Source organism: Epinephelus fuscoguttatus, linkage group LG23, assembly GCF_011397635.1.
Source record: "Epinephelus fuscoguttatus linkage group LG23, E.fuscoguttatus.final_Chr_v1".
NCBI lineage: Eukaryota > Metazoa > Chordata > Actinopteri > Perciformes > Serranidae > Epinephelus > Epinephelus fuscoguttatus.
In genome coordinates, this window is record NC_064774.1 from 31,933,987 (window position 1) to 31,959,902 (window position 25,916).

Consider the following 25,916-nt stretch of genomic DNA (forward strand, 5'->3'; position numbering starts at 1 on the left):
CAACCATTTATTAGAAAGCAGATTGTCAATGGTTAGTGTTTCAGTTTCACAGGTTTGCATCAATTGTGTTGTTGTTTTTCAGTCTTCCACACAGTGCCAAGACCTAAAGCTTTTTTTACAGACAAGCTTGAAGTCAATTTTTGTAATACCTTTTGCACTGGATTGGATCAATTGAGTCAACACACCAGACACTTGATGTTATTTTCCTTCATGGTTATTTTTCTGTCATCACACAATGTTTAGTTGTCATACAAGCAAATGTATAAAATAACCAATATATAGTCTGTAACATACATTACACTGGTTAAAAATTAAATGATAAATTTCCTACACATGATAAAAGACAGTACCACAAACATCTTTTTTGTTGTAGTTACACAGTCAGTCCACATGTGGGTGGTGGTGTTCCACTACCCCATCTGTCACCACAGAGTGAGGTGATAACAGGGTGTTCTGGAGGATCAGCAAGTTAAGGCCAAATTAATAAATGGACTCATACTGCAAACACTTTGATCTTTTGTCATTGTTGTATTTCACAAATAAAAGTCTCTCCCTAAGGTTAATGTTAGTCTTATTTCCTCTCTGTGTAGGAATTCCTGTTGTGCTTAAACCATGTGTATTAGCATGAAAGTTGTGACATGAATTCATAGTATATTTTTTTAATTATATCTATCAGCATGTCAACTCAAAACTCAAGGCTCACTCCTGACCATCTTCCATTCGTACCACAGTTAAGTCCTGTTTTTCCTGGCAGCCATTCATTAAATACTGCAGAGAACTGAAATGTATTTAAGACAAGTAATCCAGTCAGCATCATGTTCAGTTTGACTTTAAGTTACTGTGCCATGATGGATTTTGAACCCATATAAAAGTTGTTACATAGTGCTGCATCATAGGATACAAATTATGTGACCAGCACTCTGTCACACACCTCAGTAAATGTGACTAAATGTTAGATTTTATGTGGTTGTATAATCAAACATCCACCCCTGTAGAATTTAATGCCCGCTAAAATATGAATTTTGCCCTATCACATATAGCAGGTATATATGCAGGTGTGACTCATGTGAGTTACAGTAAATTTATAAAGGTGCTACCATTTTGTTGTAGCTTTGAAGCAGGACTGGGCTGCTGTAGAAATTTTTCAACCCGGTTTGATATGAAGCCAAACACTGAACTGGACAGGTATACCAAATATTATCACCAGCTGTCACATTGACTTGGCAGCCGCTCCCAAGTGGAACGTAAAGACACTGTATCCTAACAGCAAACGAGCATCCGACTATCATGTGGAGCTGAGAGAAGTTTTCCTGCAGGGTTTTCTACCAGAAACCCCTTTCTGGCAGAAACAGAAAACACATGTTTGATATTGTTATATGTGCTGTAAATGACACTGGGTCTCATTTATGAAAAGTTAGTAAATCTGTGATAGGTCTGCACATAAAAAACCTTGGTACTAAAAACCTAAATCAGACTCATGAATGTTGCGGGGAAACTCAGATTTGATCGTAGTTACGTGTGTATGTTCATAAATGCTAGCCAATCGTAAATTGGCAGCCCACCAGTCAGCAATAAGCATATATCACCACCCATGAACAGCCAGTGACTACCATATATGGGGGTGATAATTACTATGGATAGGTGCATCCTGTCGACCTGTGAACATGGAGCAAACAATAAAAGAGAGAGAGAGAGAGAAAGAGAAACTTCTGACACTAGGATTGAAGTTATTTTAGGTGAAGTGGGGCTGAGAAAAGATATTTTATTTTCTTCTGTTCGTAGTGATGTGACAGGGACAGGTAAATCAAAGGCCTGAAAGGAGGTAAAAGGTGCCATTAACTCTGTGTCCTCTGTTGTAAGAACCATCCAAGAAGTTAAATGAAAATGGTTCGATATAAAACTTGATGCCAAAAAAAAAAAAAAAAAAAAGCATAAATGCATACAAAAATACCACAACAGAAACAGGAGGCTCTTCCCAGTCTCTTTTAGAAATTATTCCTGATGGAGACAGCAACATGCCTCCACTAGACCAGCCAACAGCAAACGCAGAAGGTCAGGTCATGTACGTATTATATTAAGTGTTAAATCACTTTACATTCTGACAGCCATCACTGATAGTTTAGTGTTTGGTCCGTAAGGTGGGTCTCACAGTCTCGCCATTCAAACAGAAGATACATTTGCGTAATTCTCTCTCTTGATTGTATAAAGTGGGAACGGCATGCCAGAAATGTAGAAAACACATGTATTAAATCAATTTAAATAACTCATTCACATTTTTAAGAAATCTACTCTGAAGCTTATATCTGCTAATTGCCAACTAATTTAGCTAAATGTTATATTTCTAAACTTTTGTCATGTTTAACTTATGTGTTTCAAAAGTGTCTGTGTATCGTGAACATAACAGAGCACAACACAAATTAAACTTGTAATTTCTAATAATGACAAGCAATATTTATGTGTATTCCTTATTTACACAGGCATTTCAGAAGGTGTAGATTTTGTTAGTACCTACTTTAGTTACTAAAATATTGATGAATGCTGAAATACACGTACATTTCCTGCTGTAAACAGTTTACATACAAGTTTGTTCTGCTAACGTTTCATGAATGAGACCCATAGACTATAGCCAACAGCAAGTAGACTGTTAACAGCGATGGTCGTTTACCAAAAATTTATAGCTCCCTGGCGATCTCCCTCCAGCAAGCTGCCCCCTTATTTTGTTTTTTGTAGTGAAATAAGAAGTTACTGTATAGATAATTACTTATTTCAACATACCAAGGCGGTGCTTTCAAAGTGAGCAATGGAAACAACTAGAAGCAAGGCGTCCAACAAAGGTTCAGCTCAAAATGGTGTATCTCTGCTGTATCTCATCTCACCCCCCCGAAAATACATAACTTTCTTATAAATAAACGGATCACTCTTCTCCCTCCTACCTCTAGCCATGTTTGCTTTGATTGATTACCTATCGCAAACCACCTTTCAAGTCTGATCAATGTGATTTTCATGCTGAAATATGCTGCCATATGCTTCCGAAAACATGTTACAGGATAATTACGGTTATTTACACCTTGAGTAAGTAGCCAACAGTGTATCCACATTATCTAAAACACTTTATTTGGAGGTCAAATGAAGGTGAGTGAGCACTAATAATTCACTGCATTGAAATACTGTGTACACAACTACAGTAAGTACAGCAGGTCAAAGTTGAAACAGGAGAGTCTCTGTAACCTGTGACAGATTTTTACCAATGTTTCCCATCCTCTTTTAGTCTAAATAAATGTGACTGATCAGGGGGTTTCTCTCCAGCCTGTCTGATCATCTGCTGTGCTTCTTGCCCCATTGGACTTGAGCACAGTGAGTCAATTAGTGCAAAATCACTACTGAGAGAAATGATGGACAATACTACAAACCCATGTTGTATAAACAGGGATGATCCTTTAAAGCAGTGTTTTTCAAATATAAGAGTATAGGTACCCTTAGGGGTACTTTGGAGTTCTGCAGGGGGTAGGTAAGATTTTTTTAATATGTTAATTTCAAAAGTATCAGTCATGCTTAATTCCTAAAACAATTATACCATAATAAAGTTCAATTTAAAAGGGTAAAAGTTTGATACTTTATATTCAATATTCCTGTCTTACTGCAATCTTTGCACTGGTCAGGGAGTACTGAGCTGTACAAATATTTCAAAAAGGGAGCATTATTAAAAAAGTTTAAGAGCCACTGCTTTAAAGAACATACAAATTATAGTAAATGGGCTAAAGCATGCTAAACTACTGATAGTCCTTCCATGAGCCTCTGCACTGATGCCATCCAGTACAATGTCACCTCTTAACATGCTCCATGTGGTGCCTGATGGCCTCTGATACAACTTTTTAACTGAACAATCTAAGCCCAAGGTTACTAGCAGAGCAGTCTCCATCAGTGGATGGAGGTTGCTCTGTTGTCATGGATGTTTCTGTACTCGTTTTTAGGTCAAGAATAAACTTGCTAATTTTCTACTAAAACAAACAAGAAGTTTTAAAGTCCTCAGAAAATGAAAGAATTTGAACTACTACAGGTCGACAAAAATCTAGCAAATTCCACTTGCTGATGAGGAGTCAATTGCTGTGTCCTAAATCACATGCTATGCTCTACATGTTTGTATACTACACCATGTGTTGTATACAACATTGACCATCATTGTTCATACTTTACATACTGTTTATGTTTACATAAACAGTAGTATATTTTCGGATGCACTGAGGTGTAATTACCATGCCACTCCCTAAGAGCCTTCTTGTCAGTTGGAAACAAGTGTAACCATGGTAACCTGTGTACACCTCAGCTCTATTGCCATTTGCAAGTTTGATGAACTTCCTGAGCTTTTGGTTTTTCATCACATCTGTAGGGACAACATTACTTGTGCTGTTAGCAAATGCAAGCAACAGGCAAACAGACATCTGCATAGCCAGATGATGCGTAAATTAGCACGCTAACATCAGAATGCTATAATGTAGGGGTTTAAAAAAGGTTTGATATTATGTTTTGTGATAATGTATCGATTTTTAAAAACACTACTGATTTTTAATTGTTTACATTTTTTTTTCTTAATTTGTTTACCTGAAGAACCTGGACAGCACTCTTATTCTTTTTTGACAGATAGAGGCTAATGTTAATTCCTTTTCTCAGATTGCCTTAAATGTAGTGCTATGATGTTGGATGTTAAAGGGACTGTGATAACTACAAATATACATGCCTCTGTTGTGGTTGGATATAGTTGTGTGTTGTTTTTACTCTAAAAGTTTTCCTAAAATTAGATTTTAAAACTAGAATTTAGCCTTGGGGATGTATGCCCACAAGGCAGTGATGCTGCCACAATTTTTGTGAAATTTTGTCATAATCAGCATATGCATTCTTATTTAATGGCAAAAAACATGTTTTTTATGAGGTCACAGTGACCTTGACCTTGGACCACCAAATTCTAATCAGTTCATTCTTGGGTCCAAGTGCTAAATTGTGGAAGTTCGCTTGAGGCCATCTTGAAATATTGTGTTTATGAGAATAACACGGACACAAGGTTACAGTGACCTTGACCTTTGACTACCAAATTTTAATCAGTTCCTTCATCATCTCTAAAGCCAAGTGGACGTTAGTGCCAAATTTCAAAAAAAATTATTTGTGTAGACTTTAAAATATTGCATGCACAAGAATGACATAGGTCACAGTGACCTTGACCAAAATCAAACCAGTTTATCGTTGAGTCCAAATAGACATTTAAGTCATATGTGAAGAAATTTCCTGAAGGCATTCTTGAGAAAACCTAACTTAATCTAATCCAACCTAGTTTAGGTTGATGGATGGCTCTAAATTGGCCGTGGGTGTGAATGTGAGCGTGAATGGTTATCTGTCCCTATGTATCAGCTCTGTGATAGTCCGGCCACTTGTCCAGGGTGTACCCTGCCTCTCACCCAATGTCGGCTGGAATAGGCTCCAGCCCCCCTGTGACCCCTAACAAGATAAGTGGTTCTGGAAAATGAATTAATAAATGAATTCTTGAGATATCGTGTTCACGAGAATAGGACGGACGGACTTACAAACAACCCAAAAACATAATGAGGCATAAAAATAGCAATATATTCAATCGTAACTTCTGTATCATAATACATATTGGATTCCTGCCGATACACAGCCCCACTACAAGCAGATGTTTAGCACGTACAGCTAATGTTAATGCACGTAACAAATTTTATGGCACATCATCCAAATAGTTTGAGATATTTCAGTCTGGATTCAAGGGGTGGATTGAACGATCAACATCCATGAAGCCACGCCACACGCCAAAGCCCAAACCATAACAAAGCTCAATTATCAAGTAATATGTCTTTTATTTGTAGTGGTATCCCTACCACAATACTTCATATGGTGTTTCCTAAATTGCACATCAGGCACCGGTCTCATGACCAAAGTTATAGGTTAGAGGTATTTATTACTTGTTACAGAGCTGCCTTGGTGGCTGTCTGCTGTTATGTATGTTGATATCAATATCGCATTGTACTGTGGGATACTTATGCCGGGTTAGTTTCCAGTGCTTAGATACTGCAATGTTTCACTGGAAATAGTATGCAATTCACATACTAATGGTTTCATACTAAGGTTTCAGACATACTAAAAAAAACCTCACATACATACTAAACAGCATGTTAATATGGAATTTCAGATGCAGTCTATGTGATGCAATCAATGTAGAAGTTGAGTTTACATTTTATCAAACTACTGTTTCCAAGGTCAAGAATGAACTTAAGCTCAATGATGCAGCTTTTCTTGATGCCTGATGCAGATCTGAAATGTCATGAATGTGACATAACACGAAAGCTTGGGCAGCATCTCAGGATACCAGCCCTGTTTTCCACATGACCAGCACCTCCCTCAGTGTCAACAGACACACACCTTAGAGTCAGCATCATGTCCTGTCTTTGACATACACTTGAAATTTCTAGGTATTAGAAAGCGTAGCAGCCGGACAGGTTACTGTGCGGGGGTACAGCGGTGGCTCTTGTAAGTTCCCAGGTGGCGGAAGCTGCGCCCACACTGCTGGCAGCAGTAGGGCGTGGCCCCACTGTGGATCCTCTGGTGGGTGTACAGGTTCCCCAGCTCTTTAAAGCGCCTGCCGCATTGTGGACAGGCATACGGGCTTTCGCCAGTGTGCACCCGCTGGTGTCTCTTGAGTCCTGATAGCACTGAGAAACCTTTACCACACTGAGGGCAGGGGAAGGGGCTCTGGGCCCCGCTGTGCACCAGCCTGTGGCTTTTTAAACGGGCCGCGTGGCGGAACCTCTCCCCGCACTCTGGACACATGAAGGGCTTCTCTCCAGTGTGGATACGCTGGTGCTGTCGCAGATTGCCAAGGTAGTTAAAATGGCGGCCACAGTCCCCGCACTCGTACCCCCCCTCGATTTTAATCTCCTTTTTCACATGCCCCCCTCCCCGCCCTGAACCAGCCCCTACTCCTGTGCCATCTTCGTTCTGCACCCCTCCACTCCTCCTGGAGTCACTGCTGCCATCACCCATGGCAGGTGCAGTTGAGCAGGTGGACTGCAGAGCCTGGAGAGCCTGGGCACCAGCAGAGTCTGAGTGTATCAGTTTGACATGTTCCTCTAGGAACACAGAGTCAGGGCAGAAGGTTCCACACAGAGAGCAGATGTAGGTGTGGCCGGGAAACTGCTGGCCTGAAACCACAAACACACTTTATTTCATTAATGCCTAAATGATAGCAAACTGTCCAACCGGTATCAGACAACTGTTGGCCAGTCCACCATGCTCTATTCAACATACACTGTCAGCCATCTTGCTTTCATCAGGGCCGTGTCTGAGGTTGTTTTTGGTACTTGTATATACAATTAATCAGTCAGTCATGTGACTTAAAGGTCACAATAGATTCAAATTAAACAAATCATCATCATCTGCTGCTGAATGAATGCTGTGTAATAAAAAAGAACATAATTTTATATTTTAAGTAATTTTTGTCATCAGAACTGTCTTCTGTAAAATTACAGAATTTCTTTCCAAAGACAAAGTTAGATTTTTGAAGACAGAACTGCTGACACTTATTCACAAATTATGCTTGTTCTAGTTATCTTAAGTTGTTATTTCATATTCATTAAATTATAAGATGAGATAGAACTGAATCCCTGAAAAAAATGCTTGTGCGAAAGAAGTACAGTAAACGAGGTAAATAAATAAAGGTTACTATTAGAGATGTTAACCAGTAATCACTTAACGGTCAAGAATATTTACCTGGTGCACAGTGCAGAGCGGCCAAGGCTAACCTTAGCTAACCAATGGGGACCAAAGGGTGGACAGTGGGCACTATGTTTTCCGCATGTTTACACAGCTAGCTGGCTGTAGTTCAGCAAAGCCAACAGAAAACAAAATAAAAGGCAAAACATTTACATCACAAAACACTGAAATTTCAGCACCTCTAAGTGGATAGCGCTTTTAAATGCGGTACTAAAGCTCACTAAGTCAATAGAGTGCTGGCCTAACAGGAATGACCTCTTGTATTTCACACCATTTTGCCTTTTTTTCTGAAAAGATTAACCAGTGAGTGGGTGCTTCATGGGTGTTGGGCTATCAAAAGCAAAATAATCTGAAACCGACACCCTTAGTTACTTTCTATGCTGATGCTGAACATGATTTGTGGAACAAACAAAAATCAATAAAACAACCAATCAGAACCACAGAACATACAACAGTCCTGCGCTCTCATTCTGCAGCCTTGCTAATCTAAATTGAAACTGGGAAAAAATATATGCATGTAGAATAAAGGAAGGTGCAAGCTGAAAATGATGGCACAATACATGAATAAAAGTGCAGGGTAATGGTTACTGTGTTGTAAAAAAGGATATAGTTTTCAGCATATCCAAACAGTGTTGATATCAATATTAGGGTGAGCCTTAGTGCAGCTTTGAAGCTTACAACTGATACATGACACTGGCTTCACGACCTGTTGTGACTGTCATTGATCCTGTTCCAGCTTACATCAACATTTATCAGTTTATCTTTAAAGTTTACTGCACAGTCTGTCCTGTGTTTGTAATTTTCCCAATCATTCCTTTTCCTTCTCCCCAGTCTTACCCACCTGCCACAGGCCTGTCTGTGCTGCCCTCCAGTGGACTCCCTCCCTCCCCTGGAGAGCTCTGGGGCTCCATGGAGAACTCAGAGGGCTGGACGTGTGAGAGCGGGGCCTGGGCCTGCTCCAGTCCACCTCCCTCCCTCCTCGACAACTCATCCTCATCATCATCCTCTGTCTCACCGGTCAGGTTGCTCTCACAATCGGGATCCTTCATGACTGGAAAAAAAAAAAAGACAAACTGACCAACACCATCATAAAATCTATCTATGTACCTGCTGTACTCAAAGATTCCTCAACTTTATTCTTCCCTTCTCTATAGAGTTTGGGTACAGCTGTGTCGGTTAAAAAACGTCGGGACAGAGTAACATACCTGGGTTCCTGTGTTTTAGCATGTAACAAAAGACTTTGTTTTCAACAACGCTGTATGGACGCAGATCTTTGCACATGAAGTAGGTGATGGACTGTGTTGTTTTCTGAGCTCTCTCAGAGTTGGATGGTAGTTGTTTTAAGCTAAGTGTGTCCAGTGTTGATTGATTTTTCTGCAAAGCGGGCTTAGCGTTAGCAGCTAAACGCTATGTCTGGATGAAGCGTGAGGTGAGCCCCCATGTTTATTTGTATTTTACTGTCATATATCACTACTTGAAAATTGCATGTGTCATATCCAAGTCCTCCTTTCCTTCAGTGTTAAAAAACCCAAAATAAGTCCAGAAGGTTGATCTAAACATTGATGGTGCATTTCTGATTTCTTTCTCCGGTCCCTCTATCTATTCTTTTTTTTAATTTCCTGCCAAATGCCACTAACATCAGCACCATCTAGTGGACTGAAAAAGCAATTAATTTTATTATTCTAGTACCAAAAGTTGTATTTACAAAAAAATAATAATGTATATAATAGAAGTTCGATACTTGGCATCTGTGTATCAATACAATATTGCTACACAAAATGTCACGATACAACGCTGTATAATTTTTTTACCCTGTCCATAGTTCCCAGCTAAAACTTAATACAGCAGGTTTTGTTCAACGTGAAGTGCGAGCTGTGACAATTTCAGTGGCCATGCCCTATTCTACAAGTTGGAAAGAGAAGATGGAGAAGGCAACAACAGAGACACTAAGTGAGAAATCATCAGAAAAAGAGAGCGTGCAGTGGTTTCACTAATTGTTGGCCCATGATTGGATAAAACCAAATATCTGTATTAACAGAACAAAAATACACAGGTAGGCTAATGCAAGATGTCATCTTGCTACTAGGGCTGCATTAGTATACCTGTTTTGAGGTATATCATGGTATGAAAATTGATGGTTATCATTTCTTGTACATTTGCTCATCTATGGTAATTCAAAAATAAAATGCAACCAGACAAAACAATCTCAACTAGCCTATATTTTATTTATTTTAAAAAGGGAGACACATACTTCAATGAAAAAAAGGGCTTCAGTTTCAGTTATAGAAATAAAGCCTTTGTTCAACCAAAAAGAACACCTTTGTTTTCATTCCTTTAACTGTTTTTTTTTATTATAATTGTGTAATACCGTATATTGCTATACCGTGAAACCACAATACTTTCTGATACGGTTAATTGTACAATGAAAATCGAATACTGTTGCAACCCTAGTTTCTACTACTGTTTACTTCCACTGTGCAATGTGCAATACCCTCAGTTTATGATGCATTTATTTTGTGTGTGCGTTATTTTACTATCTTTGTCCAGAATTATTGACATTTTCCTCCTCTGAACAATTTTCTTTTCTTATCTTCTTTTCTTCACTATTTATAGACCTACCCTGTGAGACAATAACAGGTGAGGCGATAACAGGTATCACTAGAACGTGTGCAAGCAAACAGTCTCCATGGAAACTGTACAGTATCTCTTTTAATGCCATAAATAACTTAGGAAACTTTTTTAAGGAATTCTGTGCAACACCCTGAAGTAAATCCCTCAGCTGAGACAAAATTAAGCCTAAAAAGTGTAATACTTAGGGGAAAAACTTGGGGCATTTTGTGCAACTGGCCAGAGACATAATTTGGTTGAAAAGGGGAACCAGAAAGGTTGCAGCTGGCCAGTTCAAATCCAGAACCACCAACATTCCCCCTTTTTTGACTTATTCCAAATTTTATCTTAGAATGCCAAACTTTTGACTTATTATCTACAATACCACTTGGCAAAAGTATTTCTATTTCTTAATATCAATTTTGCTGGCAGTAATGGACCCCATAGCTTAACACAGTGCATGTCACTCACACTCACTCTCACACACACACACACACACCTGTGTGGTTACCTTTCAGGTCTGAAGAATACTCCATTGGTGCTATCCATTCGTAGTCATACATCCGTTTACTGCCAGAGGGGAGCATACTGAAAAGGTCATCTGTGGTAGACTCGGAGTCTCCGTGCCCGGGCCCGGAGCCAGCCATGCCGCTGTCTGACCACAGGTTGAGGGATTGCGGGTCCGGATCTTGGCGAGCCTCCCTGTCGCCGCTGGCTTGGCTACTCTGGTCTCCGTCCATTTCAGCACACCCTCTCGAGTTCTTGTCTTTCATCAGATAGTCGCAAATAGCATCTATATTCTCCTTCTTCACACCAGGCATGACAGCCTTGGCTCTCCTGGGATCGATACTATTGTGTTTGTTGCCGGAGCTGAAGTCATGTTTCTTGAAGCCAGCATCTGCAGACGGCTCCATGGTGGGAACGCCGGGGAAAGGGTCCCTACCATCCCTCTGAACTGTCTCTAGTCTCGCCTTTAGCACCTCTATTTCCTCGCTTTTCTCGCGTAGCTCCATTTTCAGGACTCGTATCCTGATGCTGACCATTTTGCGGATCTCAGAAAGCGCTGTCTCCAGCACCACGGTGATGTTTCTGCCGAGGTGCTCGGTGATGTCGCTGACCGAGCAGAGCAGCTCCTCGTCGGGCTCCAGCTCCAGGAAATCACCGTCGGCTCGGTTCGCTGACCCGGGAGGCTCCATGAACACGCCGTGGAGTTCAGGAGACAGGCTCGTTTCAGCGAAGCTATGGTTTCTTTTGCGACTCATAGATTAGCTTAGCGAAGGGCTCTATTTTCCCGAAGAGTTTGGCTAACGTTAGCTAAATGCTACCCAACAAGCTAATGTTTGGATGATGCCGAAAGACAGTAGTTAAGTTTGTCACAATTAGAGACAGGATACCGGATGTAACAAGAATCTGTCTTCAAAATAAAAAGCATTAATGGCTCAAACAGGCAACTGGACGTAGCCTTGGCCGAATATACCTTTGTTTTGAAAGGAGTAAACGGACGTAGTTATTTTTACAGTAGTTTACTTGACAGATACACACAACAGAGTTGCAGTAATGGCTGAATTTGGCAGAGTTTAGATCGGTTTCATTACGTAGCGCCCTCTACAGTATACAGTAGGAAACAACTTAAATGAGTGGGAATGACATCTTGCAGAAAGTCTACTTTAGTGCTGAGCCATCATGTATTTTGTGATCCCTTCTGTGACTGTCTGTTAACTGCTGCTAAATTGCTGAGTGTTGCTCCAGTTTTAGAACAATACTGCTCCTCCTGCTCGGCTGTTATTCTGAGCTGACAGAGGAACTGACTGGAAGAAAGGACATGCTGAGTCTGTTCCTGGGATGTCTGATGAAAAATATGCACTCTAGATTAAAGGAATACTTCAACCCTCAAATGACCATTTCTACATTAATTGCCATGTGTTACACTGAGTTCACAAAGAAAACTTTTTCTCACACACCTCCGTTAAATGAAGAATCCAAAAACGCAGACAATTCTTGATCAATTTAAGTCAGGAGAGTCCACATTTCACAACAAAACTATATCAAAACATCTGTTTACAAACTCTCACACAGCTCCAGCAGTATAATCCAGGTCTCATTTATCCAATCATATGCTCAGTACTTTCTAGGGATGCAACAGTATGAGATTTTCATGGTACGATAAATGTCTCAGTATTATGGTTTTACAGAATTATTAATATCAGTCAGAATGACCCTTAAAGAAATAAATAGAAGGCTTATCTTTGGGTGAACAAATATTTTATTACTGTTATTGAGACTTGAAATGATTTTTTAATGTAAGTATGTGCAAAAAGTCTCCCTTTTGAAAATGACAAGGGATGCATAATAATGGATTTTTTGTTGATATCTGATATGCTGATAAATAACAATTCATCTGGCTGATAACAAATACTGATATCGATATATTCACTTTTTCTCGACCTAAGTTTAGTGATCATCAATCACTTCTGTAGTGGAATTAACATCATATTAAACATGCATACCCTTGTCGTGATGCCCCATCAGGAGATGGAGACATGAAACACAATACTCTTTAATGTATGATATATTCATTCATTGTGCAAAATTTAAAAAAGGGCAGATTCTGATAGTTCATTTTAAAGCCAGTATCAGCTGATACCAATGACATGCATCCCAAAAAATAACCAAAATATAGTTACGATTCTTCTTCCAGTTGCATTTTTTTCCCAATATCGTAGATGAATGCACATACTATGATAATCATCAATTTTCATATTACAGTATACCTTTAAACTGATATATCATGGTAAACTCTTGTACTTTCTAAACAGACAGCTCATTTTGACAGGGAGCTGAACAAAAAGTAAAACTTGTGCTCTCTTCAAAGCCAGGCTACACTGGCAAAATGGTAATTTTACCTTGCTGAACATGGGAGCTGCTGGTTTACCACTGCACTGTTTGCAGTTTGTTTGTGTTATTGTGTGACTGTTGTGTTTAGGGTTAGTTTGGCTTGAAAAGGTTAGCTTGACTTCACCCTCTGCAAAAAAATTTGGCTAAGTTTCCCTTTAACGGCTATAGTGACTTGAATTAAGCCACCAACTGAACAACAGACGAGATGCATACGTAAACAAGACACGATACATAAAGGGAGTAATCAAAAATCAACGTCCTGCCTCTAAGAGAGGGAAGAGAGGAGGTGGAGTTCCTACTTTGTTTTTGGTTATAGTCACTCCATGTTCTGCATGTCACAGCCACACCAAACAATAATAAAAAAAAAAATGACCATCACATTTTTACACCCTTGGTATTTTTTATTTTATTTTACTACATAATACAGTAATAACAATGACTATGGCAGTTAAAAAACATTGGAGTGTAAAGTTTTTCCATCAGATTGCTATGTTACACCACATGGTTTTGGTTTGGTAATTAATTACCAGGCCCACAGTGAATTTGCAATGACTCATTCGCACAATTAAAAAATATATATATATTATCTTTCACATTACAAGCAAAAAAACGAAAAACATAAATCCCACACATTTTCATTCTGGGTCACCACTGAAAACTAACAAATTCCACTTGGGTCCGCTAATCATAAACTATATTTCCCCCAAAATTTGCATTTTCAATACGTACTGCTTTGGTTGTCCAAACATTTTTCGAATATGGACAGCATGATGTCCAACATTTTGGACATGAATCCATGTGAGGCCAGGTCCACAGCTTCAATTCTTCCCTTGATGGCTGCCGTGGCTCTCCTTAGATGGGACCTGTAATACATACATATTAACTTTTAGAAGCACTGTACACCACACACTATGACTCTGCATAAAGTTGGGGCAAGGATTTCAGTGTTTTGTGCACATTGTACAATTGTGTGTGTGTGTGTGTGTGTGTGTGTGTGTGTGTGTCAGGAATTGGATTTGAATGCTATCCACCACTGAAGCATTTATTCCATGTGATGAGGTGGCACACCTGACAGGTGTGGCATACCAAGACACTGATCGTTACTACACAGGTGTGCCTTGGGATTGTAACAATAAAAGGACAAGACAGTCTAAGCTTGTCATTAGCATGCTGACTGCAGCAATGTCCACCAATGTTCATTTCACTCCCATATGCTGTCTCCAATACTGATTCCATTAATTTGGCAGTACACCAAACCAGCCTCACAACCACAGACAACATAACTACACCCGCCCAGGACCTCCAAATTCAGCATCTTCAACTGCAAGATTATCTGAGACCAGCCACATTTGGACATTAGGACTGTTTCAGAGGGAGGGAATCATCACCTTGTTTCTTCTTTCTCATTACCTTGCCTATAAATATGAATGAATTGTATTTTAGTGCTCATGGTTTCAGTAAAATGAACTGAATGATTAAGTTGTAGAAATTAAATTGTGTACCATCTTCATATTCACAAAATTTTAAACATTTAAATTTGTATGTGCGATTTAAGCAGCTAACTAACGTTAGCTCAAGCGCGTAGCGGACAACACCGTGGGCTTTAAGAGGTTTTATATCCAAAGAACTTCTATGAAAATGAACTGCTTGGCAGCATCAGTGGTTAGACTGGCATTTATCCGTCAAAATGTGTTGCCACGCCTGGCTATTAAACCGAGTTCAGACCAAAGACCCGCAACAAGAGTAAACCGTTTTAGAATGTTCATAATGCTATGCATAATGCTATGCACTATGAGGGTAAAACTTTAAAACGAGTGTACATAATGTATACTGAGTGTGAAACACACCGGAACTCAGACAAACTCCTCAGAGTCACCATCTCGTTGTCAGCCTCAGGAATGACATGGAGACCTTCAAAGGGAAGATGGTCTCTCACCAGGACAGCAAGGCTCTCACATAATGCATCTACCTCTTCTGATGAAAGAAAATAGTAAAGAAAAACAGTAAGTTGTTGCCTCAATAAGGTATGTGTTAGTAATTTATGAAAATTTTAAGACAAAATGACACAGCTTGCCTTCACAAAGCCGAGAAAACAGGGAAACCTTGGCTGTAACCTGGGTGGGCTTAATCCCAGCGTCCTCCAGCTGGGCTTGCAGTTCTTTCCTTGCGTTATTATCTGTCCTTAAGTATGTCGCTATGGACGAAAATGACATGTATTCCGGAGGACCTACCCTGCGACCCAGTTCATCCACTGTGACTTTAATTCTGTGTGGACATGTATGATCACATCACAACACAGCAAAGACAATGCAGTATGCCAAATGAGAAACACGAACACTCTGGGTGCACTGTCAGTGCTGTGGGGTTTATACAAACTGGAGCTCCATTGACTTTGCATTAGTTTTATGGCTTACTACCTGGAGCTGCTGGTATCCAGTAAGAAAAACAGCATGGATTGTGCAGAGAAAGGACTCAACTGATTGACAATGTCATTGGTAAGTAGGAAATAGTGCTAGAGGTCCAGAATTCTGGAATTAACGTTTTATATCAAAATACAATTAGACAAATCATACCTTTTCTTTTTCCCACCCGATGATAAAGGGAGTATGCTGTAAATTTCTTTGAAAATTTTTGGTGTAGAGGGGGCAGGAGTTGCTGTTGGAGTGTGCTGGGTGGAGAAAGTAGAGGACTTGATGGGTGCAGGCTGTTGCTGGGTGCTGGTAGATGGGAAGACAGTTTGTACCGGTGAGTCTATTGAAAATGAAAAGCCTCAATCATTAATTCATCCTAAAATAACCAAAAAACTATCATGACACAACTTTTACCACTAAACCAGCCTCCTTTCCAATTAACCCTCTAAAGCCCGATATACACTGTGCAATTTTAGGCTGTCCCAGACGAAAGATGGTGGGCCTAAGTCGCACAGTGAGAGAGGTTCAAGTATGGCCATTGTCACGCTCTTGCGATCAAAGACAGCCTGGGATAAAGTTCTAACGGAGTCAAAAATCTGGGATGACCATCTCACATTGTGACTGCTGTTACAACCTACATCTATTAATCAACCAATAGAAATGTAGCATGAAATGACACACTGGTGCTACACCCAAACAAACAGACGGATAGCAGCTTGCCATGGAGGCAAAATGCCCAAAAAGAAATGTGTAAGAATCCACCAAAGAGGAAACCCTTGTAGAGTTGTGGCAGCAGAAGCCTTGCCTGGACAAAGCACGGAAGAAAATAGCAGTGGAGTTGCAGCTGTCAGTTGAGCAACCTAGCAGCTAGCAAACACACACAGAAACATCGTATTATTTCTGCCCACAAAACTTCAGTTTATTTAATAATGTGACCCTCTATGTTGTGCTTCACAGTTGGAGAAATAATAATCCGTAGTAGGCCAAATTTTGTTTAAACTTTTTCATGTTGTGTCAAAGAGGCTGATGTCAATGACTGTACTTGCTTCCCAAAGTTAGATGCCAACAGTTAGCTACGTTAGATAGAATAGTTTGGCAGTTAACAACATATAACATATAAGTTAATAACCCCCAAAATTGCATTTTCCATACATACTGCTTTGGTTATCCAGACATTTTTCAAATATGGACAATGCGATGTCCAACATTTTGGACATGAAGCCATGGGAGGCCAGGTCCACAGCTTCCACTCTTTCCATGATGGCTGCTACAGCTCTCCTTAGATGGGACCTGTAATAAATATAGTATATATTATAGTACACACACACACACACACACACACACACACACATTATATATATATATATATATATATATATATATATATATATACACATATATATATATATATATATATATACACATATATATATATATATATATATATATATATATATGAGAGAGGTTCAAGTCTGGCCATATATATATATATATATATATATATATATATATATATATGCTTGACCTCTTGCCATGGCAAGAGGTCAAGCACTCATCTCAGACGGAATGCCCTGGCAACATACCAGGAATGTGCAATTATTAACCCCATGAAACCCACCATAGACCCATGTCTGTCTGTTTAGGGGGGGCAGGGGATCTTTATGGGGAGATACAAGGTCAACAGTCTGTGCCGCATAGAAGTGTTCCATAACTGGAAGCAATTTTTGTAATGGATTGCTGCAGCAAGGTTTGAATTTGGTTAAACTAATCTAATGCAAAACTAAACCATTTTTGACCATTGAGAAATGTAAGGAAATTGACAAAAATCCCTACAAACACCACATTAAGACACCTTGAAGAAAACTTTTGTAAAGTTTGATCCAATTTATACAATTCCAAGACTACTTATGAATCACAGTATGCAGAAATAGGAAAATAAAACATCTTTTAAACAGGAGAAAATGGCATTTGTGCTGCATGGTTTTGACTCTCAAATACATGGAACTAGCATAAATTGGACATGGCTGTTAAGGTAAGGCTCATGTGATCCCATTCAGCCCTATATTATTAAGATGTCTTAAGGTGAAAGGTCAACCTCTTCACCAGTAAGCTAGCATGTAGCATCTGCGGATTACTCAAGGTCCCTAATTTAAAACTGACCGTGCAACATCCTCTGAAGGACAGTAATGTTGGCCAATATTACGAAAGAAATAGTGAGTCATGAATAGTGAAAGAATTTTTTTTCGCAGGTGTACATAATGTACACATAATGTATACTAAGTTTGAAACATACCGGAACTCCGACAAGCTCCCCAGAGTCACCATCTCGTTGTCAGCCTCTTGAATGACATGGAGACCTTCAAAGGGAAGATGGTCTCTCACCAGGCCAGCAAGGCTCTCACATAATGCATCTACCTCTTCTGATGAAAGAAAATAGTAAAGAAAAACAGTAAGTTGTTGCCTCAATAAGGTATGTGTTAGTAGTTTATGAAAATTTTAAGACAAAATGACACAGCTTGCCTTCACAAAGCCGAGAAAACAGGGAAACCTTGGCTGTAACCTGGGTGGGCTTAATCCCAGCGTCCTCCAGCTGGGCTTGCAGTTCTTTCCTTGCGTTATTATCTGTCCTTAAGTATGTCGCTATAGACGAAAATGACATGTATTCTGGAGAACCCACCCTGCGACCCAGTTCATCCACTGTGACTTTAATTCTGTGTGGACACATATGATCACATTACAACACAGCAAAGACAATGCAGTATGTCAAATAAGAAACATGAACACTAGTCTACAATGATCACAATGGCACCGAAAATAAATGCTGAAACCTACGTTGGGTGCACTGTCAGTACTGTGGGGTTTGTACTAGGAATGTCAATAGTTGGCAGTTAATCGTTTAACCTCTGAGACTATTACATATGTTGGTCTATAGGTTAATTTTGCTACTCTTAAGTTTACTGCACTGTACACCATCCAGGTCTGGTGGGAGCAAGCTAGCAGAGCATCTCATTTCACAATTGCCATGTCCCAACCCACAGCGCTGCTATGGCAACATTGTGCCTGCCCTACGGTCCCAGGTAATCTTGGTGAGTAAGTGGCTTAATTTTGAGTGTAATTACCCCTTTAACATTGTTAACTACTGCTCTGTTAGCACCAATAGCAGTGTCAGCATGGCTAGTTGTGCTAACATAGTTAACAATGCTACAAGTGGTTTTGCAAAATCAAAAATGAAGCTGCTTAATGACAGGGGATACCTGGGGGTAGTCTTCCCGCCACTGGGACAGCATTACCAGTGGTAAAGGCTGAATGAGTGGCATCACTAGCCAGCTCCGACCTAACCAAGGTGGTGCAGAGTAGCCAAGACTAGAAAACCAACTGAGACTAGAGGTTGGGCAGTGAGTACTATGTTTTTTTTTCTCTCAGAAATACATCAATTAGTTACTGTTTAATGGGTGTCCAAACATGACATTTCTAATCTGTACAGACTGAAGCCCAACTGACTTTGCATTAATTTTATGGCTTTCTACCTGGAGCTGCAGTTATCCAGTAGAAAGTACTCATTTGATCGGCAATGTCATTGCTAAGTAGGAAATAGTGCTTGAGTCCAAAATTCTGAACTTAGCCTTTCATATCAAAATACTATTAAATAAATCATACCTTTTCTTTTTCCCACCCGATGACAGATGGAGTATGCTGCAAATTTCTTTAAAAATCTTTGGTGTGGAGGGGGCAGGAGTTGCTGTCGGAGTGTGGCAGTTGGAGCTGGTGTTTGGGGAGGCAATTTGCTCCAGTAGGTCTGCTGAAAATAACAAGCCCCAATCATAAATTCATCCTAAAATAACTTATTAAAAGCTATCATGAAACAAGTTTTACCACAAAAATACATCATTTCTCTAAGAGCAAAGTACAGAAAGGTGCAATTTCTTTAATATTTTCCTGTCCAGTTTTAGTGTGGCATTCGATGGAGTAATCTGGCAGGGATAAGTCACTGTAATGGCACCTATCTGTACTTTCACATACGTTAAAAATACATTGGTGGGCATCAGAAGAGGAGATTAAAGCTGTTAAAAAAAATAGGCCTAATTTTTTTTTTTAATAATGTTTAGGTTTTGCAGAGGAGGTCAATGTCAAAATGATGCTGATGTTGATGAAAATTCTACAAGGAACACTCATTCTTCAGCCACAAAAACATCTGTATGGCCAAACCACATTATACCAAAGGAACACTCCAACATTTTGAGAAACATTTATTTAACATCTCCCCAAGGTATATCAGTTTATCAGCAAGACTTACATGAATTCCCTTGAGTATTAGGCCCAATGGTCCTCTTTCGCTTTATTCCTCTTGGCCCTTTCTGTAAGGAATGAGAGGCAGTATGTCAGTCTAACAGTGGGAAAAACGGCTCAACAGAGAGGCAATGAAAAAGTATTACACTGTATTAAAGAGCGATGTAACCCATTTTAATAAGTATTTGAGAACATGCACCTCTCTCTCCTAGATGTTGTAACTAAGATGAAAAAACTGGGGCTGCTCCATAGACAATAATTGGGGTACTTATTTTATGAGGCCTAGAAAATGTTTATATGAACTCTTGCAACAAAATTAATACTGGTTCTGACTCTCTAACAATGCTACAACACAAACCTAATTTTGGTGTAAGAGTTCACAAACATTTCATGGCCTCAAAGTCAGAACCCCATTCATGTCTATGAAGTCCCGAGGGCATGCAACTGCCCAGTGGACGAAAAAACAAATATATATAACTGCTTGATGCCCTTGAAGTTGCCACAATAGTATAATAAAATGACAGATTTCTTTTTCTTTGTCACAAAATAAAGTAGATATTAGATAGTAGATAAATAAATAGTAGATTAAAAAAATGGTATATTTACTACCAATGACGAATGCACTAGCCTCTCTTTACTAGCTGCCGGTGATTAAACGCTTTCATTACAGCAGACTAGTCGAAATTTTCCAACTAAAGGGGCCAACATTAATGTTAACTTAGAATTTTCTGCAAAAATAGCTAGTTAGCTGGAAAGCTAACATGAGCTAGTTAGCGCGTTAACTGTAATCCTTAGATTTAAGTTTCTTTTAAGTGATAATGGATAAAGTGGCTTAGCTACACAGTAACAAATAATTATTTTGCATTTACTTAAACATTACAAGATTAATAACTTTAATAATAACGTCAATAACTTTAATACGTACCAATGAAGCACAGTCGACATGGTTGGTCTGGGGCGGCATATGTGGCAAAACTAAAAACGTAATGTCATTGGCTGAAGACTTGCTTGACTGAAGGAAAACTTCTCCCATGTGTCCTGGGGCACCAGCAGAGTCGGGGTGTATCATTCTGACGTGTTCCTCTAAGAACAGAGTGTCAGGGCAGAAGGTTCCACACAGAGAGCAGATATAGGTGCGGACAGGGAACTGCTGGCCTGAAACCACAAACAAAACAAAAACATTATTTTATCAACTGATAATAGCCAAGTAATGCCTAACTTGTGACAAACTGCTCTCCAGTCCACCATGCTTTATTCTACCAACACTGTCAGCTATCTCGCTTTTATCAAATTGGTGTCTGAGGATCAGTCACGTGACTCACAGATTATCACACATTAAAATGACACAAAATATAGCATTAATTTCTTTAATTCTATTTATTTATTTACAAAAAAATAAACAGTCACTCCTAATAATAAACACAGGTGTAAATAAAGTGCTAGTAAAGAGTTCTGTGATGTGTTTTAAAACTGGAATATTTATAATCAGAACTGTCTCTCATAAAATTACAGAATTTCTTGCCATGCCTTGTCAGTCAGATTTACTGTGCTGCACCGCAAGTCCACGCCAACACAAACCTGTGCACACAAGCTGAGACCTGGGGCTGTATTCACAAAGCTTCTTTGTACTAAGAGTTGCTTCTAGTGACCAAATTCCAGGAAAATTCTTAGAATTATGACATTTTTTAAGAATTTCCCCTTTAAGTAAAGACTAGATCCTGGAAAAGATGAAAGTTATTCACAAAGCATCTCAGCCCTTTACAGAGTCCTTATGGTGAACTAGAATTACTGCCCCATGGTTATATGCTTCAGTGCACCAGTCAAGTTTCTCTTATAGTTTACATCCATGTCTGTGAAAACATGGATGTTTCACAAACATCTTCCCCCCAACAGCACAGAAAATCTATTCAATTAGGACCAAGATTAGTCTCACCAATTCAGTATCTCACCAAATGTCTCCACTTCTGTTCCTGAGTTATGACATTGAATAATGTCCAGAAAAATGTTTTATGCAGAACATTATGATGTCACAGTGAAGTTGACCTTTGACCTTTTGGATAAGAAATCACTTTATTATTTTAGCCTATTAGACATTTGTGTGAAGTTTTGTCATAAATAGCAACTGAATACTTGGGTTTAGGCCAAAAACATATTTTTTGAGTTAACAATGATCTTGATCTTTGATCTTCAACCACAAAGTTCTAATCAGTTTACTGTTCAGTCCAAGTGGACATTTCTGCCAAATTTGAAGAAATTCCCACAAAGTCTTCTTGAGATATTGCATTCTCAAAAAGGAGACAGAGGAGGTCACAGTGACCTTGACCTATGACCACCAAAATCTAATCAGTTCATCACTGGATCCAAGTGAACATTTGTGCTAAATTTGAAGAAATTCCCATGGTATTCTTGAGATTTCACATTTACAAGAATGAGACAAAGGAGGTCAAATAGACCTTGACCTTTGAACTCTGACCACCAAAATCTCATCAGTTCATCATTGAGTCCAAGTGAATGTTTGTGTCAAATTTGAAGAAATACCTCAAGCTGTTCTTGAAATATCGCGTACACAAGAATGATATCAATTCAAGGTTATGGTGACCTTGACCTTTGACCGCTGACCACCAAAATCAAATCAGTTTACCGTCGAGTCAGAGTAAACCTTTGTGCCAAATTCCCTCAAGGCAATCTTAAGATATCATGTTCATGAGAATGAGACAGACGAGGTCATAGTGACCTTGACCCCAAACCTATAACCATCAAAAACGAATTACTTCTTAAATGAGTGCAAGTAAACATTTGTACCAAATTTGAAGAAATTCCGTTTAAGTGTTCTTGAGATATTGTGTTCACAAGGACGGAATGGACGGATGGGCATCCCAAAAACGTAATGCCTCCAGCCACGGCTATCACCAATGCAAAGGTATAAAAAGTGTAGACACATACTGATTTCAAAATGTTAACTGGCTGAGATCTAAACCATAAAAAAGTATGTTAAAAAGTATGTTTCAAAACAGTGAGAGGAAAGGACAGTCTCAGTGCAGCATTGGAGCTTATAGCTGATACAAGACTGGAATACTGGCTTCACTGACATCTCATGTCCTACTCCTGCTTACACAAACAATTATCAACCTATTTTTGAAATTTATTACACTTGCAGTTTTGTTCTTGTAATACTCCACATCATTCCTTTCCTTTCTCCCCAGTCTTACCCACCTGCCACAGGCCTGTCTGTGCTGCCGTCCAGTGGACTCCCTCCCTCCCCTGGAGAACTCTGGGGCTCCATAGAGAACTCAGAGGGCTGGATGTGTGGGGCCTGGGCCTGCTCCAGTCCACCTCCCTCCCTCCTCGGCAACTCATCTTCACCACCATCCTCACCAGTTGGGGTGCCCTCACTCTCGGTCTCCTTCATGACTGGGAAAAATATGATCACATAAAACTTTATCTCGAAAAGACAGGTGTGCTGTGGGAATTTACTGTTCATGTTATTCCAATACTATCAGATACTCTTTCCTTATTAGCATATCAAGGAGTGTGTTTACCTTTCAGGTCTGAAGAATATTCCACTGGTACTACTAATTCATAGACATACATCCGTTTGTTGCCAGAGGGGAGGACACTGAAGAGGTCATCTGTGGTAGACTTGGAGTCTACAGCCATGACACTGTTTGGCTGCAGGCTGAGGGAGTGCAGGTCCTGATCTTGGCGAGGCTTCCTGCCGCCACTGACTTGGCTACTCTGGTCTCCGTCCATTTCAGGATATCCCCTCGAGTTCTTGTCTTTCATTAGATAGTGGCAAACAGCATCTATAGAGGGGTGAGAACCAGAGGGGTGTAAGTGAAATATGACGTTAACCTATATATAGAAAGTCACCTGCGCCTTTCATAAACAAAATATGAAAATGTTTTACATTAATGAGTTACAAAGAAAAAGTAATTCTTTGATTTAATAGAAAAAATATCCTTATACCGTTTACATTTGTTAAAAAATGAACCATAACCACTTGGCCTTGCCTTGCTCAAGGGCACCTCGGCAGTGCCCAGGAGGTGAACTGGCACCTCTCCAGCTAGCAGTTTGGATAGGGACTTGACCCGGCTACCCTTCGGTTCAGTTAAGTTGGTTAAGTTGAAAATAAACTACAGAGTCCATCGTGATAATATAAAAAATACCTATCAATATAATCAATTCACTGAATAACAATGAATTATATTAATACTGGTAAAATATAGTAATAATATAATAATATACAGCAATAAAGGTACATTATAATATCATACAATATCATACAAGTTATGTAAGTTTCAGATTGATTTGAAAAAAGATACTAGCCTACTTTGATTGACCAACTTGATGCGACATATTTTCCAACACCCACTCTCTGTCAGCTGGGGGGAGCGTGCTCACCTCTGTGTGCGTGCACATGCCCATGTCTGTGTGTGTGCGCATCATGCACATGCTGTCGTGTAAATAAGATAAATAACATAAGGCTATTTAGTGTGTTTAATAAAAGGACAAGGTATAGACCTGTTCTGTGGGAAAGGTTACCTTAAATGACTTCTGTTGTTGTCATCTGGCACTGTATTGAAAGTAAAATTAAATAAAATTAACTTGACCTTCAAGGGGGTTCTTGATTAGTTTCCTTACCTATATGCTCCTGTATCTGGTTTCCTATATTCTCTGTGTCCTCGGTTACCTTTATTCTCTGTGTCATTTGTCTGGTTCCCTACATGCTCTGTGTCCTGTGTCTAGTTCCCTTTCTTCTCTGTATCATGTGTAATGTTCCTTGCATTCTCTGTGTCCTTTGTGTGGTTCCAAGTATCCCCCTGTCCTCTGTCTGGTTCCCAATATTCTCTGTGTCTGGTTCCCTAATTTATGTGTCATGTGTCTGGTTCCCTACATGCTCTGTGTCCTATGTCTGGTTCCCTACATTCTCTGTGTCCTGTGTCTGGGTTCCCTATATTCTCTGTGTCCTGTGTCTGGTTTCCTATATCATCTGTGGTCTGTGTCTGGTTCACTATATCCTCTGTGATCTGTGTGTGGTTCCCTATATCTCTGTATCCTGTGTGTGGTTCCCTTGCCCATGACAACACAGACAAATCACAGTAGGACGGGGCTTGTTGAAACACTCAGATAGGGCAGTACATTCTAGCATTTGCCCATGTGTCAGTCAGTTTGACTTCTGTGCCATCTTCACCTAAAATGTCACTTACGGCCCTCTGGTACTCACCCTCCGCTATAACCTCCTTCTTCACACCAGGCATGACAGCCTTGGCTCTCCTGGGATCGATACTATTGTGTTTGTTGCCGGAGCTGAAGTCATGTTTCTTGAAGCCAGCATCTGCAGACGGCTCCATGGTGGGAACGCCGGGGAAAGGGTCCCTACCATCCCTCTGAACTGTCTCTAGTCTCGCCTTTAGCACCTCTATTTCCTCGCTTTTCTCGCGCAGCTCCATTTTCAGGACTCGTATCCTGATGCTGACCATTTTGCGGATCTCAGAAAGCGCTGTCTCCAGCACCACGGTGATGTTTCTGCCGAGGTGCTCGGTGATGTCGCTGACCGAGCAGAGCAGCTCCTCGTCGGGCTCCAGCTCCTGGAAATCACCGTCGGCTCGGTTCGCTGACCCGGGAGGCTCCATGAACACGCCGTGGAGTTCAGGAGACAGGCTCGTTTCAGCGAAGCTATGGTTTCTTTTGGTTTCCAAGAGTTCTCAAGTATGTTTGGGTTTTCCCTTCTTCTTCTTCTTTTTGATTAGTCGTCTTGTTCTTCTTCATGACGTATTATGGCAGTTAGCAAACAATATAATGGCGCATTACCGCCCCCAACTGGTATGGAGTGCCGGATCAGGACTCCAGTTCCAGGTGCGGTCATCGCTGTCCTCAAACTGTCTGACCAATCAACTTGGCACCTCAAACGTTTAATTTTTAATGGCGTAACTAATCTAT

General features: G+C 39.9%; 2 protein-coding genes across 6 annotated transcripts; both read right to left on the minus strand.

The window, feature by feature from the left end:
• znf16l (zinc finger protein 16 like) lies at positions 1–11,908 on the minus strand. Its single transcript, XM_049568846.1, has 3 exons — positions 10,895–11,908; positions 8,618–8,827; positions 1–7,205 (listed from the first exon to the last, which is right to left on the minus strand). Exons 1-3 carry the CDS (start codon positions 11,643–11,645, stop codon positions 6,505–6,507), a joined length of 1,662 nt encoding a protein of 553 aa, XP_049424803.1. The 5' UTR covers positions 11,646–11,908; the 3' UTR covers positions 1–6,504.
• A 1,764-nt stretch (positions 11,909–13,672) lies between these two features.
• LOC125884064 (zinc finger protein 16-like) lies at positions 13,673–25,867 on the minus strand. Of its 5 annotated transcripts, none has more exons than XM_049568822.1 (13): positions 25,201–25,862; positions 23,516–23,779; positions 23,190–23,387; positions 20,902–21,131; positions 19,984–20,044; positions 19,347–19,485; positions 18,210–18,400; positions 17,983–18,109; positions 16,846–16,979; positions 15,852–16,029; positions 15,353–15,543; positions 15,126–15,252; positions 13,673–14,141 (listed from the first exon to the last, which is right to left on the minus strand). In XM_049568822.1, the coding sequence occupies exons 1-13, from the start codon at positions 25,607–25,609 to the stop codon at positions 13,997–13,999; spliced, it is 2,394 nt and encodes a 797-aa protein (XP_049424779.1). In that variant the 5' UTR covers positions 25,610–25,862; the 3' UTR covers positions 13,673–13,996. The 5 variants fall into 5 exon arrangements, with proteins under 5 accessions (XP_049424779.1, XP_049424778.1, XP_049424781.1 ...); XM_049568821.1 differs by having other exon boundaries at positions 19,347–19,488; XM_049568824.1 differs by lacking the exons at positions 15,353–15,543; positions 15,852–16,029; positions 16,846–16,979 and having other exon boundaries at positions 15,126–15,189; positions 18,047–18,109; positions 19,347–19,488; positions 25,201–25,867.
• Between the last annotated feature and the right edge of the window lie 49 nt (positions 25,868–25,916).